Raw genomic sequence first — 16,205 nt, 5'->3', positions numbered from 1 at the left:
CAGGGGGATAAGAAGGGACCACCAAGTAAAGGGGATGAAAATCCCAGGGACAGCAAGGGTCTGGGTAAAGGCCCAAAGACAGGAGCTCAGCTTCAGGAGCTGGAAAGAGGCAAGCAGGACTGAAGCGGGGGGGGGGGGGGGGGGGGGGGGATCAGGAGATGAAGATGGGAAGGTAGGCAGGAGCCAGATCCTCAGAGTCTAGTGGGCCACCACAGGATGGTTAAATTGTGTAACAGGAAGTTACTAGGGAATTTTACGAGGAGAAACAATGTGATTTGCGTTTGTTTTGTTTTGTTTTGGTACTGGGGATCGAACTCAGGACCTTGCCCTTTTGAGGCAGGCGGTGGAACCACTGAGCTAAATCCCCAGCCTCAGATTTGGGTTTTTGTTTTTAAAAGATCAATGGCTATTTTATGGGACTGACTTGGAGGGGAAGTGGCAAAAACAGGCTGTAGGAAATTGGCTGCTCCAAGAGATTATTGTGGTCTGGGCCAGGGGAGTGGGAAAAAGTGAATGTTAGGTACCTTTTGGAGATGCTATTGGTGGAACTTGGGACTAACCGGATGTAAACAGCGAGGGAATAGGAGAATTCAGGGAGATGCATTGGGGTTTTTGTTTTTGTTTTTAAATTAATTTTATTCGTACATACCGTATAACGACATTCATCATTGGAAATTTGTACCTTTACATAATCTGCCTTGGTTCTTATTTTTTCCCCGTTCCCCTGCCCTCCCTTCAAACCCCCTCCCCATTTACAAAGACTTTGTTTCCATTTTTTTCATTTTTTCATGTTAATTCCATTCCCTTCTTTCCTTTCGCCAATCCCTCCCACTTCCCTTCCCCTTTGGGCTTTTTCTTCCTATTTCAATATCTATTATGCATCTTGATCCTTATTTACACTTTCAGTTTCTCATGCCAGAGAAACTATTCAGTATTTACATGTCTGTCCTATTTATTTCACTTAAGAGTATCGCCTCAATGTGCATCCATTTAGCTATAAATGTCTCTAATTTCTCATTCTTTATGGCTGAGTAGTGCTCCATTTTATAAAAAATACCCCACATTTTCTTTATCCAGTCTCCAGTTGATGGACAATTGGGCTGATTCCAAGTTTTAGCTATTACAAACTGTGCTGCTGTGAACATGGGTGCACATATACAGCTGTGGTATGATTCTTTTAATTCTTTGGGGACGATACCCAGTAGGGAAATAACTGGGTCAAATGGGACCTCTAGCCCTAGTTCTTTGAGGTATCTCCATACTGACTTCCACAGTGATTGCACCAGTCTACACTCCCACCAGCAGTGGAGTAGGGTTCCTTTTTCCCCACATCCCTGCCAGCATTTGTTATTGGTTGATTTCATGATAGCAGCCATTCTTTCTGGGGTGAGGTGGAATCTCAGCGTTGTTTTCATTTGCATATCTCGAATGGCCAGTGATGTTGAACATCTTTTCATGTTTATTTGCTGCTTTTACTTCTGTCTGAGAAATGTCTGTTCATTTCAGATGCCCATTTTTGGATTGGGTCTTTAAATTTGGGAGGTCTGATGTTTTTCAGTTCTCTATGTATTCTAGATAGTAGTCCTTTGTCTGAGGAACAGCTGGTAAAAAATTTTTCCCACATTGTGGGTTGTCTCTTCACACTGTTTTTGACTTGAGCAGCTAGATGGGGGTGGTGCCATTTTCTGGCTTGAGAGAGAAGATGGAATGTGGAAGGACACAAACGTTTCGTTCCAGGTGGGGTGCTTCTTAGTTATCCCCATATAACCTTCCAGGAGACAGTGGAATATATCAGTGTGGAGTTCAAAGGAGACATTTACCTTGTTCCCATGACTTTATTTACAGTCACAGGCACGATGTCACCCTGTGGAAAGCAAGCCCTGAGAAATTTTAAGGATTTGGTAGAGAAAAGGACAAGTAAAGGAAATTGATAAGGAACAAGCAGGCAGGTAGAAGAGAAACCATGAATGTGATTCCAAGGAGGCTGAGAGGATAGAATGTTCCAGAAGGGGGCTGTGGCCAACTGGATTGAATGCTTCTGAGAGATTGAAGGAAGTGAAGACAGAAACGTATGTGCTGGACTTGGCAGCAGGGAAGGTGTTAGTGACTTAACAAAGCTGGTTCAATTGACTAGGATAAATGGAAGCCAGGTTGGAATGGGTTGAGGAATGAATGAAAGGTAAAGAAGTAGAAACAGCTGGTGTAGACACTTTCCAAGAAGTTTTTCTATGAACAAGGGCAGAAAAATAGGGCAATAGGTGAAGAGAGATGTGAGAATGGGAAAATTGTTTTGCTGTAGCTGCCATTATTTTAAAGATAGGAGACACCAAGTTTTGCTCATAAATGTGAAGAAGTCATTGAGTAGTAGGGACAGCGCTAGTGAGCTAAATCTCTGGCCCGGTAGAGAGGAAAAATAACGAGAGAATGAAATCCTGGGGAAGCAAGAGGGTTCAAGGTCCTGAGTCCAAGTGGGAGACTCAGACTTTGATTATGATTATCTTTCTATTCTGATAGAATGGAGGAAAAGGGGATACAAATGGTTCTGTAGACTTTACCATGGTTCCTACTTTCTCAGTGAAGGAGGAAGCAAGGTCATCAGGTGGGAAGACATGAAATGTTTGTTCTCAAAAAAGTGGAAAAATGAGGCTACCAGAAAATTCTGTACTCACAGGGCTGGAAGGATTGAGGGCAAAGCCAGAGTTTGTAACTGCAAATTTAATGTGAACCCAGCCCAGTAGTGCCTTTGTCTGGCAACATCCAGCTGGTCAGAGATGACTTAGAAAAGGGTATTTGTGAGTAAGGAATTAGATCTTGGATCCTGCTAGACTCTGGATCATGAAACTAAGGCTGGATGAGGTGGGAAGTGAAGCCAGAAGGGGTCTGATATGTGGAGAGTGCAGGGCAGAAAGAACTGAAGACATGAGAAAGCCTGAAGATCACGGTCCTAGGCCCTTGAGCTGAGTGCCAAGAAGACAGGCAGGAGAGGGGAGAACTTGATCTGTGATATCAGAGAAGATAATGGTTTCTGGTTGTGATTTAAGTTCAGAGTGCTCTTAAAGGAGAAGAGGGCTGAGGCTAATTCATTCATTCCCTCTAATTCACTCATTCATTTGTTCATTTGATAAACTTACTGAGCATTAGGCACACTAGTGACCCAAACAAAGGGAGGAATCCACCCAGCCAGGTCCCCAGGGAGGGCTTCCTTCTTGTGTAGAGCAGGGGAGAGGTGAATGTGAGCAGCTATAGCCCTGGAGAAGTGAGAGGACAGTGATGCTGGGGGGACATGGAAACTGGCCAGATCTAATGCCATGATGCTTTTGCCAGCCACCAACCCAAAGTGCGCTTTGACTGGCCCAGCCAGTGAGATATTTTTCCCTTCACATAATAAAACATTCAGACATAAAGTGGCTCCAAGAAGGGTGAAAGGGCAGGAGGAGAGGATGTTAGGATGAAGCACAGATTTTGAAGGGAGAGATGTATGCTGTATCAGAAAGCAACTTCCAGGGCTGAGGATTTAGCTCAGTGGTTCTGCCGCCTGCCTCGCAAGCTCAAGGACCTGAGTTTGATCCCTGGTACCAAGAAAGAAAAAAGAAAACAAAAGTGTTCAGAAAGCAACTTCCAGGGCGAGGGATTTAGCTCAGTGGTGCCAGGCCCGCCTCGAAAGCACAAGGTCCTGAGTTCCATCCTCAGTACAGAGGGGGGAAAAAAAAAAGAAATCACCTTCCAGTGGTGGGGGAGAGGAAGTCCCAGAGCAGAGACCACAAGTGGCCAGAGGGCTGGGCTACATCTACTCTCAAGAAAAAAGGCAGGAGTAGTGAGGGATGCTCAGAGGCTCAGCTGAGAATAAACTCTAGGATTGTTTCTGGGGCTCTTGTGACTCAGGCGAGAAGGGTTTCTTCAAGGGCTATGTTAAAGATAGGCTTTGGCTCTGGATTTTGATTTCTCTGGGTTCCTATGAAGGAGAGCAGGATCTGGATCAAGAGACAGCTGCCAGGTGGGGACTGTGAACTGAATAGATCCCTCCAAGGCCATCTGGCAGGCCAGCATCCTCACATGGTGACGCACAGATGAGAGCATGCAAGGGGTGGCTGATGTGGAGAAAGGTGGCCAGGTGTGTGACAGGGCTGTGAGGGCCTGTGTGAGGGACTGGGTGTGCACAATATGTGTATGTGCACATGCACGCACAGGTGCGCATGCACACTTGCATGTGTGCTCACAACCCCACACACAATGGCGTCAGTGAGCAGCTGAGGAACTGAGGGAAGGGGTGGGAAGGAATGAGCAGAGTCATTCCCTGGAAACACGACTCCCTGGAGGCTGACAGGGAGCAGCTGGGGAGCCAGGCACAGGCGGGGACAGCTTTGCCCAATGGCATCTTCCCCACGAGTTGGTCAAGCCTGAGGATATGCCTGCTGGCCAGGGGAGGGGCAAGGTTTGGAGCCTGGACCAGCCTGCTGTGACAGGGCTGCTGTCAGTGCAGCTCTGGGGATCGACTGGGGTCTGTCCAGGTCCCTTTGTTAGGGGAGGTGGATCTAGGGTTCATGCATGTGGGCTTGTGATGGCTGTGACTGGACTGCAGTGGTCCCCCTGTGCCTATCTGCTAATGTGGCCATTCTCCCAGAGCCATTTTCAATGAGTGACCCAGCACTGCCTTTCCATGGAGAACAGGCTTGGGAGGCTGGGCAGAATGGGCCAGGGGCCAGGGGAGGGATCAGGGACTGTCCCAGGAGACATTCCACACAATACTCACAGGCCCCAAAGTCTCCTGGTGAGTGACCCTTTCCCCCTTCCAGTTCTTATGGGGATAACCAGCCTAACAGGCCCTGGAAGCTCTCACCTGTCCCCATGGGAATTACCTATTTCCTTGTTCCTATGCCCTGTGCTGCGCATCTTCCTTCTCTGTGCTAGGATCTGCAACTCTCCTAACACGGCCCCTTGCACATACCCTATGTCTTCTTGCTACACCCTCCAGCCCACCCATTTTCCCAAGGGGGTTGGCTCCCACAGGGCCACAAGAGGAGCTGTTAAAACCCTGTGCAAACCCTGAGACCCTTCCTTCTCCCCTCTTACAGCCCAACTAAAAGCACCTCGAAGATCAAGAAGGGAACTCCACACTCCCACATTCTCTTTTTCCCTCCATCCAGGCCAAGGATGGCAAATACAGGCAGTGATACCACCTTCTTCTGATCTGCCCCTGGTAGACATTACTAATCAATCACAGCCATCCTCTTGCTTGAGTCTGGCTGAGACTTCAGTGTTCTCCACCCACATCTCCAGGTAGCTGGTATCACCCAATCCACGTGGCCTCCAAGATAAAATCCATTTGCCAATGCTGCATTAGGCTGACCCTATGAAGCCCATTGCCCTGGCCCATGTAGAGATCACATGGACACAGTCAGCTGTTGTTCTCTCTCTGTCCCTATAGGCTGAAGCCATGCAGTTCCCGGAGCTTGGGCCCAGGAGGTGTTGAGGGCTCTGGGGCATTGTCCCCAAGTCCCCAAGGCTGCAGAGGATCTGCTTGGTTTGCTGTCAGTCTTGAGGGCAGCCCACCCCACTGCTGGGGAGAGTGCAGTGCAGACCCGGGGAGGGGGATGCTCTGTGCCCAGCACCTGTGCAGCAGTAGCAGCAGCCGGATCTTGCAGGCATATCTCCCAGTCCCAACAGGGCCCCCACACCTACCTCCCTGGCCCAGCCTCTGGGCAGGCAGGAGGTGAGGACTGGGCCACAGGCCCAGGGCGGGGTGGCCACCCAGCACCCTGTGTTGCTGACCACCTGCCACTCACCTGGCCCCTTGGGCCCAGAATGCAAGGATGGCCCGCTCATCTCTGCCCACCCTACCCTTGGGCCCCCATTGCCTACGCCCCTTCACCCGGGAGTCCCTGGCAGCCATAGAACAGCGGGCAGTGGAGGAGGAGGCCCGGCTGCTGCGGAATAAACAGATGGAGATTGAGGATCCCGAACAGAAGCCTCGAAGTGACCTGGAGGCCGGCAAGAACCTGCCCCTTATCTTTGGGGACCCCCCACCAGAAGTCATCGGCATTCCTCTGGAGGACATAGACCCCTACTACAATGACAAGAAGGTCTGGGCCTATGAGGGCTCCCTCTGTCTGTCTGTCCACTGTCCATCTATGTGTCCCTCAGCCTCATGGGCTCTCTCCCTGTCTCAGACCTTCATCGTGCTCAACAAGGGCAAGTCCATCTTCCGCTTCTCTGCCACGCCTGCCCTCTACATGCTGAGCCCATTCAGCATCATCAGGCGGAGTGCCATCAAGGTGCTCATCCACTCATATCCTGCACAAGAGGGAGAGCCGGGAGGTTAGGGATGGGCAAAATGGGGTGCTCTGAGCCAGGAGGTCCTGTCCACTCCCCTTCGCACCTGCTCCTGCACTTTCCTTGACCCACCCCCACGCTGTTCAGCATGTTCATCATGATCACCATCTTGACCAACTGTGTGTTCATGACCATGAGCGACCCACCTCCCTGGTCCAAGAATGTGGAGTAAGTCTCCCCCCGCCCAGCCCCAAGCCCTGGGACACAGTCCATCCTGGTTGTCTGTACCTCTGAGGATGCCTAGTGACAGTGAGTGCTCTTGACTTCCAGGGCAACACACACTGTCACTACAGCCCTCATCAACACTTAAGCCCTTGGCAAGGAGCCGCACACTATCACTCTCATATGTCCTCAGCCCCTGGGTGCATCCATCATCTCTGTAGCCCTCCCTCCTACAAGGTCTGCCACATGTGCCCCTGCTCAGGTGACATGCCTGGTCCTTGCTTCCCCTCTCCCCACCAGGTACACCTTCACAGGGATCTATACCTTTGAGTCCCTCATCAAGATGCTGGCCCGAGGCTTCTGCATCGACAACTTCACATTCCTCCGAGACCCCTGGAACTGGCTGGACTTCAGTGTCATCCTGATGGCGTGAGCAAGGGCCCAAGGGCATCTTCAGGCTGGCGTGGGCAAGAGGAGGAGGCCAGGCTTCAAAGAGCTGTCGGTCCTATCAAAGGGGTGGGCAGCCAGGGCTATCAGTTAATTGTGCAGATAGTGTGAGCTGCACAATTCTCAGAGTGGACATTCCCAGGGTCTGGCTGGGAGGCTCTGCTGATGTCCCTTCCATAGAGCACACATGCCCTCATATCCACAGCCCCATAGGCCCTTGCTACTGGGCGAGCAGGGCTACCCATGCCACTCACACTCCCCACCAGCAGTACCCTTGCACTGTCCTTTCCAATTCTTGGGCCCCAGTAGGATGCTTGGGGGTGTCTGACCTGCTCCCAACCCCCTGTGGAAACCCCAACTACAAGGCTTCGGGAATCCCTGTCCTGGGTCAGGAGAAGCCCTGATTTCTACCCCACCACACACCCACCCCAGCTCTGACACGGCCTCCGTCTCAACCCCACCCCACCCCAGGTATGTGACAGAGTTTGTGGACTTGGGAAACATCTCAGCCCTGAGGACCTTCCGGGTGCTTCGAGCCCTAAAAACCATCACGGTCATCCCAGGTACTGGGGAGGAGGGAAGATAGGCGTGCCACCATGTCCAGGCCTAAAGTCTTCTGAGAACCTGAAGCAGGTTTACAGCACTCCCAGGCTTGTTTTTTTGTAGGACAAATACCACAGCCTGGACACAGAAGGCCCCACATGGCCAGAGAGCAGAAGGGACCTCCTCGGGAGGCTAGGCATTTGAGAGGCAGGATAGCAAGGCGGGTAAGAGCACAGAATCTGAAGCCAGACAGCCTGGGTTCAATTCTCTCTATTCCTCCCTAACATTGACCTTAGGTATGTGGCTTCACGTGTTTGTGCCTCAGTTTCCTTATCTTTAAGAACAGTGCTGGGGCCGGGGATTTAGCTCAGTGGTTTTGCTGCCTGCTGCGCAAGCGCAAGGAACCAAGTTCGATCCCCGGTACCAAAAGAAAAAAAAGAACAGTGCCACTCACTGGGTTGTTATGAGGATCAGATGAGGTGCTCAGAACAGTGCCTGCCCCATGGGCTGTAATGTGTCCCAGAGGTGAGTGTGGGATGGTTCCAAAGTAATGAATGCATCAAGAAGCACATACAAGGACCTGATTCATCCAGCCCCTCAGAAGAGTGTGCAGAGGGTTGGGGATATAGGTCAGAGGTGGGGCACTTGCCTAGCACGAGGGAGGCCCTGGGTTCGATCCCAGAACTATTTTTTTTTTTTTTTTAAAAAGCCTACAGAAAAACAAGATACAGTGCAAGGAGGAAAGATGATCTGAAAGGAATGGACAACAGGCATGCTGAAAAGCACTGTAGCTCTCTCTAGTCCAGAGCCCTCTCGTGGGGCAGAGAGAAGTATGACATGAGACCGGAAGTGCTCACTCAGGACCTACCTCACTACGCACTGGCCACTGAGCCAAAGTCATGGCCCCTTCCTCTGTGCCAGGCTCCAGCAGCCTCTGGGCTCAGGAGGGTTCTCAAAGGAGGCTGCTGAGTATTTGATTTCCCTATCAGGATAAGAAAAAGAGATAAAGGCAAAGACACTATGATCAAACCCAAGAAAGAAGTTATGATTCTTCCATAGATGAAATTTCCCCCTGGAATTCCACCAGAATGGTTTATGTTTTTATCTGTCCAAAGAGACAGAATGCAATGATGTTTCAGAGTCACTCTACAGCTTCACAAAATGAATCCTGCTAGTCCTTGGGAATTAATAGACATTATAAGAAAAAAGGTTCTGTTGCAAAGAAGTTAAGGAAATATGACATTAAGGTTTTTGTTTGCCTCTGCAGGACTTTGATAGAAGTATCTAATGGCTTCCTAAGAACAAGCTATAGGGCACAGCCTTTCCCAAACATCAAACCCCTTATTTAAGTGTCCCACTTGAGCATTTAGAGCTCTATAGAACATACATTGGGAGTGCTAATCTAGAGTCATTTAGTAAACCTCTCTGTATGCTTCTTCATTGTTCTGTAGGTCAGGTAGTAGCTCACTGAGATTAAGGTTTGTTTTCTTAGTGGCTGAGATTCCAAGGCAATTCCAGAGCTGCCCACTGAAGAAGTGCTCAGAGAAGGGTGGGGTTACTTTGGGAAAACTTTAGGGAAGTAGTGTTGTTTAGTCAGTCAAGCCTTGGGGATGAAGTAGGCAAAAGCTGGGGCAAGGGCAGGTGGGGATCAGTATCACCCTGCCCACCCCTGCCCATGCTCTCACCGTCTGTGCACAGGGCTGAAGACAATTGTGGGGGCCCTGATCCAGTCGGTGAAAAAGCTATCGGATGTGATGATCCTCACTGTCTTCTGTCTGAGCGTCTTTGCCCTGGTGGGGCTGCAGCTCTTCATGGGAAACCTTAGGCAGAAGTGCATCCGCTGGCCCCCTCCCTTCAATGATACCAAGGCCACATGGTCTGGCAACGACACGTGGTATGGCAACGACACGTGGTATGGCAACGACACGTGGAGCCACATGAGCTGGGCCAACAACTATACCTTTGATTGGGATGCCTATATCAATGATGAAGGTAAAAACAGAGGTGGGCAGGCAGGGATAGGCCTGTCCCAGCTCTAGGGCAACCCCTGCCTCCACTTCTAATGAGACATAAGAGTCTGGTAGGGACATGAGTTTAAATCCATCACTTAGAAGCTCACACGTAACCTCTGGCTAGTCACTCTATCTCCCTGGTCCTCAGGATGCTCCCCTATAAAACTGAGATGACAGGGCCTTCCTCAGAGGGTTAGTGTGGCAGGGCTCAGTGGAACAAGCCTGTAATCCCAGATACTCAGGAGACTGAGGTGGGAGGATGGTAAGTTCAAGGCCAGCCTGCGCAATTTAATCAGACCCCTGTCTCAAAAGTGAAAGAGGTTACTCTGATAACAAATGACAAATTACTTTCAAAATCCTAAGACTATCACTATACAAAGTGACAGTCTATAGTCCCTATTACCTAACCCATGCACCTTGTTCTCCTTCATCACACTCTATGCTCACATCCTGGCGAGGCCAGCACTGGGCACCCACACATCCTGTTGTGTGTACACATGCTTCATGAGCACAGTTCGCTTTCTCTCTCTCTCCCTCCCCCCCCCCTTCTCTCTCTCTCTCTTTGCCACTATGAGTTTACACAGGGTCTTCTTGCAACTTGAAAAAGTTACCCTTCGTCACCTAGCCCCTGGATTCTAGCCCCTGATTCTAGTCAGGGTCCTGTGTAAGTACATGGTGGCCCCATACATATACATACACGTTCCTTCTGGCTCTCCCGGGACCCCTGCTGAATCCTGACCTCATAACCGTAGTAGGCACCAAGCTGACACTGCTAGGAACTGAGAGCTCCCTGGGTTTTATCTACTCAGAGACCTTGGAACTTGGACTTGTCCATAAAGGAGTGGGAACGACTCCTGGGAACATCCATCTGGTGTGTGGAGGGCACACAGACCTGTCCACAGGTGTACAGTGGGCACAGGTGCTGTGTGTCCACAAGGGTGATGTGCCTTATTTGTGACCTCTGACTCCCAAAGGGAACTACTATTTCCTGGAGGGTGCCAATGATGCTCTGCTCTGTGGGAACAGCAGTGATGCTGGGTGAGTGATCCTGGGGTTGGGGGGGGGAAGGAGCCCCAGGGGTCCTGGGGGATGGGAGCTGATTAGGGACAAGGGCCTGAGAGTGTAAGGAAAACTCGTGGACATGGATGGAAGACTTTCCTGTTTGTGGGACACAGGATTGAGGACTATTGTTCCCTTGAGGTCCCCCATCTGTTCCCCAGCTGAAGTCCTCCATCGCTAAAGTCAGTCCCCCGTCCTATCCCCAGGCACTGTCCCGAGGGTTATGAGTGCATGAAGGCCGGGCGCAACCCCAACTATGGCTACACCAGCTACGACACCTTCAGCTGGGCCTTCCTGGCTCTCTTCCGCCTCATGACACAGGATTACTGGGAGAACCTCTTCCAGCTGGTACAGCTGCCCCATCCTGCCCTCCACCCCACAGTCACCCCACTTTGTCCCCACTGCCTCCTCAGGGCCTCATGGAGCTGACGTCAGGATGGCCAGGCCCCCAACTGGGCCATCTCCTCCAGGGAATCCCATTAATACTCCTAACATCTTTTGGAGACCTCTGACACCGCCACCTGCCCAAGCCAAGCCACTGCCTTCTCCTTTCCCCATCTTTGCTTATGAGCTGGAGTCTGAGACAGGCACGGGCTGGACCCAGGAACCCCCAGGCCTCACAGAAACCAGCAGGAAAGCTTGGAAGGAAACTCAACTCCAGAAAAGAATACAAAAGCCTCAACTCCACCCAAACACAATTACAGCTAACCTTCCCTCTGTATCCGTGGGTTCTATCTCAATAGATTCAAACAGCCATGGATCAAAAATATTTGAGAAGAAAAACTTGCCTGTACTGAACATGTGCAGACTTTTTTGGGTCATTATTCCCTAAATAATACTGTATAACAGCTATTTACATAGCACTTATATCACATTACATAATATAAGTAATCTAGAAATGATTCAAGTTATAGGGAGGATGTACCTAGTTTAGATGCAAATACTGCGCCATTTGATATAAGGGACTTGAGCATGTGCAGATTTTGGTACCCAAAGGGCAGCTGGAATCCATCCAGATAGATTCCATGGGATGCCTGTATTTACAGGGCAGGCAGGTTGAGCTTGAATGATGGTGCCTTCTGATCCCTTGGCATGTTTCTAACATCATGATGTTAACAATAACAGCAATGTAGTAATAGCTACTATTTGTTGAGTGCTCATTGGATACCAGGCAGGCTCTGAGACAAAGCCAGGATTCAAGCTGCTCCCAAAGCTGGTGTCCACCATTTCCATGCTAGATCTCAAGAGGCCTAGCTGGGGTCCTTGGGCTCTCTGAGCCAGGAATACCTAGGACACCAGGAAAGCCTAAGTCCAGTGTATGTATTTAAACATTCCCCAGAATATGGCTTGACCTGCTTCAAAGGCACTCAGAGCCAGAGCCTCTATGAGGGATCCTCTTCACTACTTGACTGGGTGAATGTGTGGAGGGGTCAACAGGTGCCATGGGACCCCCTTCCCTCCTTCTTTCCCCACCTCCAGACTCTTCGAGCAGCCGGCAAGACCTACATGATCTTCTTCGTGGTCATCATCTTTCTGGGCTCCTTCTATCTCATCAATCTGATCCTGGCAGTAGTGGCCATGGCGTATGCTGAGCAGAATGAGGCCACCTTGGCTGAAGATCAGGAGAAAGAGGAGGAGTTTCAGCAGATGCTTGAGAAATTCAAAAAACAACAGGAGGAGCTGGAGAAGGTATGGACCTGGGGCGGGGGCGGGGGGACCCAGAGATCCCCCTGCCCTGGGCCTGAGCTGCCTGGCCACTGGCTTCTCCTGGGAAAACTGGGGAAGCAGAAGGCCCCAGGCTGGGGGCTTTGGTGGACTGGGTGCCATCCAGGCAGTACAGTGTTTCTCTATTTTGTGCCTCAGTTTACCCCTCAATAAGGAGGAATCTGGAATAGTAAAACTGGAAGTGTCCTGCAGCTTAAAGACCTATGGCTTTGTGCTTCTTTCCAGGTCCTTGCTAAGGGAGACACAGGTCCCCATGCAGCTGCAGGGAACAGTTGCCCATTTTCTCAATCTCATGAAGTGTAGCCAATCAGGGCCTCAGAGAACTGAGGATCTTCAGAGCTGAAGGTTCTCAGTCACTTGGTCCCTACCCTGTCACCTGATCCCACTGAGCCCCTTCCCTACCTGCACAAGCCGGAAGGGGGCTGTCATCCTAAAGGACTCTGCAAGAGGCTCTGACAGTCCATGAGTCTCCCTGACTCGGAGCTGGACCTCACATTTGTTACCCTACAGGCCAAGGCTGCCCAGGCTCTGGAAGGTGGGGAGGCAGATGGAGACCCAGCCCACCGTAAAGACTGCAATGGCAGCCTGGACACATCTGGGGAGAAGGGGCCCCCAAGGCTGAGCTGCAGTGCAGACAGTGCCATCTCAGATGCTATGGAGGGTGAGTGCCCTATACCCCATATCCTTACCCCACATCCTTCTACTCTGCCTGTCCTACCCACCAGGCCACACAGCCACCTTAGAGGCAGGGTGGCGCCTGGCTGGACCCAGCTTCAGGAGGGCAGTAACTTAATATTGGCATCGAAGAAATGAGCTGTGATAAATATAGTCCTGTCTTAACCTGGCCCGGTTCTGGATCCAAGGCCAGGTGGCTGCAGGAACTGGGGGCTTCCGGGAGGGCCTTGAGGGCTGCCAAGGCAACGGGGAAGGACAGGCTAATAATACTAACGAGGAAGGCTGAATGTTCTGGAAACTAGAGAGCCTGCTCCTTTGGTGTTCTTTGGACAAAAGTTGAAAGTCAAAAGTCCAATTGCCTAGGTAGAATCATAAACTACCGTCAAGCCCTGTGTTACCCCCAAGTCCCAGAAAGAGAATAAGGATAGAGTAACAAAGGAAGGGTGGATAGGTGACAGATAGGTAGAGGGATGGGTGGGCTGAAAGATTATTAAATGAAAAGAGATAGATGGGTATGTTGATGGGTGACAGAGAGGAAAGGAAAGAGGGAGGGAGGGAAAATTAGCAATGAAAAGTGGGGAAAAGAGGAAGCAAGAGTCAGGGAGGATAGAAGAAAGGAACTCTGACCTAGAGAGGCGAGTTCACCTTGAGTTGAAAGCTGGGAGTCGGGGGGCCTTCAGGACTTTGTAAACCTCTTCAGGGCACCATCTTACACAACCTTGCACGATGCAGTCCGGTGGCTGTGTGCCCTGCCAGAGAATGCGCCCAGAAATCCTGGCCCCTCACCCCTGCCTTGCTGGAGTCTATCTGTAGGAGAAAATTTTATGCCTCAGACACTGGGGCACCTCAATATCATGGTGCTGGGCTGGAGACAGAGGAGGTCATGGTCAGATTAGAATCACTGCCAATCTTTGAGATAGGTGCAGTTTTCTACTTCCTGGGCAGGGTTGGGGTCATACCCATGGTTTCCATGGAGTCGCCACCTATTCCAGTCCTGTTTCTCTGTCTACAAAATGGGTGGAACTAATAGTATTTGCCTTATAACTTTCTGGTGATAAGTCAATGAGGTCAAGCCTAGGCAAGGCCACTCCCATAGGCCAAAGAGGCCAGGTGGAGGAGCAGCTGCATCCATGGTCCTTACAGAGCCCCACGACTTTGGGCTGACAAGAATGGGATGTTTTCAGAAACCCACTCTGGAAGGAAAGGAAGGTCTGGCTGGGGACAGTCTAAAGGAGCTGGCAATACCGGCAGTGGAGAGGGACAGTCTTCAGGGGTGTTTCAGTCTGCTCCTGAGAAGCTTGTGAGCCTGAGGCCTGACCCCCTAAAGTGAGCTCCCTGCTTTCCCTGAGGACTCTGGAACCCAGCCAGAGATTGAGGCTTCTCTCTTGCCAGGATCACAGCCCTTGGAGGCTGGCAGAAGTCCCAGTGAGCCAGAGCTCGCCACACAGGGCTCTGTGTGGTGTGCCAAGTAGGTGGGGCTTGAAGGAGAGCATGGAGGCAGGGCTTGGGGAAGGCTTCCACAGGAGGAGGGCCTTGGAAGGGCAAGGCTACCAGGGCAGGATTAGCGTGGGGTGTGGGCGGAGTTTGTAGGACAGGCCTTTAGAGTGACATAGTGAGAGGGGCTTGGAGAAGGCCTTACAAGAGGGTGGGCTTGTGAGAGTCAGAGCCCAGAAGACCAGGATTTTAAGGGGTTGGGGCTGTGTGGTAGGGGAGGTTACAATGAAGGCAGTTGGACTTGGAGTAAGCTGTGTTAGCTTTCCTTCACTGGGATAAAATGCCTAACGAACAACTTAAAGGAAGAAAGTGTTGTTGTTTGGGGGTTTTTTGTTTGGTTGATTGGTTTTTAGAGATAGGTTCTCACTATGTAGCCCAGGCCTTGGACTCATTATGCAGCCTAAGGTGGCCTTGAACTCACTATCCTCTTACCTCAGCCTCTGGAGCTGGGATTAGAGGCATGTGCCACCATGAGGCAAGATTTTGGCTCACGGTTTCAGAGGTTTCCGTCCATCTTGGCTGGTTCCAATGCTGTGTGGCTGAAGAGAGGCAGAGTCATGGCAGAGCAAAGTTGCTCACCTCATGGCAGCCAGGAGGCAGAAAGCCAGAGAGCCAGAAAGTCAGGGGACCAGAGACCAGATACACCCTTCAAAGGCAACACCCCCAGTGACCCACTTCTGACAACCCATTCAGCTAATGAACTCATCAATGGCTTAATTCATGGATGAGGTTTGAGCCCTCATGATCCAGTCCCTTCTCTAGGCTCGACCCCCGAATATTGCTGCACTGGGGATCAAACCCTCCATACATGAGTGGGGAACACTTCATAGTTAAACCACAACATAGGCCTTGCTAGTGGTTGGAATGTTGAGAGGTGGAGCATGGAAGGAGGGACCCAAGAGCTAGGTAGAGAAATTCTCATCAGGCACCTATCCCAACCCCACTCCTAGAGCTGGAAGAGGCCCACCAGAAGTGCCCACCGTGGTGGTACAAGTGTGCGCACAAAGTGCTCATATGGAACTGCTGCACACCATGGGTGAAGTTCAAACATATCATCTACCTGATTGTCATGGACCCCTTCGTGGACCTGGGCATCACCATCTGCATCGTGCTCAACACCCTCTTCATGGCCATGGAGCATTACCCCATGACCGAGCACTTTGACAACGTGCTCTCCGTGGGCAATCTGGTAGGGAGGCGGCAAAAGGAGAGAGTGGTCATTCAGGGGCTGAATGGGAGGGGGCAGCAAGACCCAGTGGGCTGTGTGCAAATGTGGGGCACTTCAGAGGGCATGTGGGGACAGCTGTTTTCCCAGCATTTAAGGGGCTTGAGTTGTACAAGGGAGGTACATGGGGAGGATCTGCGAGATGTGGAGTTTGGTTTTAGGGTATTTGGGGGCAGAGAGAGTGGGTTGAGGTGCTGGTCTTTTGGGGAGCTGAGATTCAAGCCAGCACTGGAGGTAGGGGCATGGAGACAGGGTGGGGGCTGGGTGATAGGTTTCTCCATTTTCATAGATTGTAACAGGCCTGAAAGGGACCAAGGGACCTGACAGTGGGGTCATATACCCACAGGCACCCATGCCCAAGATGTCCTAGCTCACTCTGGAGGCCCCAGGGAATACCACCCCCCATTTCTCCAGGCTGGCCAGGCCGCTCCCTGTTCCAGCCCTTTGCTGCTCCGCTATTGTTGACATGCACTGATCCACTTGCTTATCCCTACCCATTAGAAGCATTATCACCTCGTTGCCAGCCCCAGTGG

The 16,205-nt window shown here is 51.0% G+C and overlaps 1 protein-coding gene across 2 annotated transcripts in view; it reads left to right on the top strand.

Moving 5' to 3' along the window:
• Scn4a (sodium voltage-gated channel alpha subunit 4) overlaps window positions 1–16,205 on the top strand; it is a 47,216-nt gene that overhangs the window by 9,183 nt on the left and 21,828 nt on the right. The window contains exons 2-13 of one of the 2 annotated variants that reach the window (XM_021247565.2): window positions 5,073–5,277; window positions 5,426–6,080; window positions 6,168–6,286; window positions 6,409–6,498; window positions 6,793–6,921; window positions 7,411–7,502; window positions 9,181–9,474; window positions 10,469–10,532; window positions 10,760–10,901; window positions 12,033–12,242; window positions 12,789–12,939; window positions 15,398–15,636. In XM_021247565.2, coding sequence (XP_021103224.1) covers window positions 5,811–6,080; window positions 6,168–6,286; window positions 6,409–6,498; window positions 6,793–6,921; window positions 7,411–7,502; window positions 9,181–9,474; window positions 10,469–10,532; window positions 10,760–10,901; window positions 12,033–12,242; window positions 12,789–12,939; window positions 15,398–15,636 — 1,800 coding nt within the window. In that variant the 5' untranslated portion in view covers window positions 5,073–5,277; window positions 5,426–5,810. The remainder of the gene's footprint in view (window positions 1–5,072; window positions 5,278–5,425; window positions 6,081–6,167; window positions 6,287–6,408; window positions 6,499–6,792; window positions 6,922–7,410; window positions 7,503–9,180; window positions 9,475–10,468; window positions 10,533–10,759; window positions 10,902–12,032; window positions 12,243–12,788; window positions 12,940–15,397; window positions 15,637–16,205) is intronic. The other variant, XM_021247566.2, reaches the window with a different exon arrangement.

This window comes from Heterocephalus glaber, unplaced genomic scaffold (assembly GCF_053883595.1).
Source record: "Heterocephalus glaber isolate CG9 unplaced genomic scaffold, H.glaber_assembly_v1.0 deba00001124, whole genome shotgun sequence".
NCBI classification, from domain to species: domain Eukaryota; kingdom Metazoa; phylum Chordata; class Mammalia; order Rodentia; family Bathyergidae; genus Heterocephalus; species Heterocephalus glaber.
The sequence above is the reverse complement of the archived record's forward strand: the minus strand, read 5'-3'. Positions and strand labels throughout refer to the sequence as shown.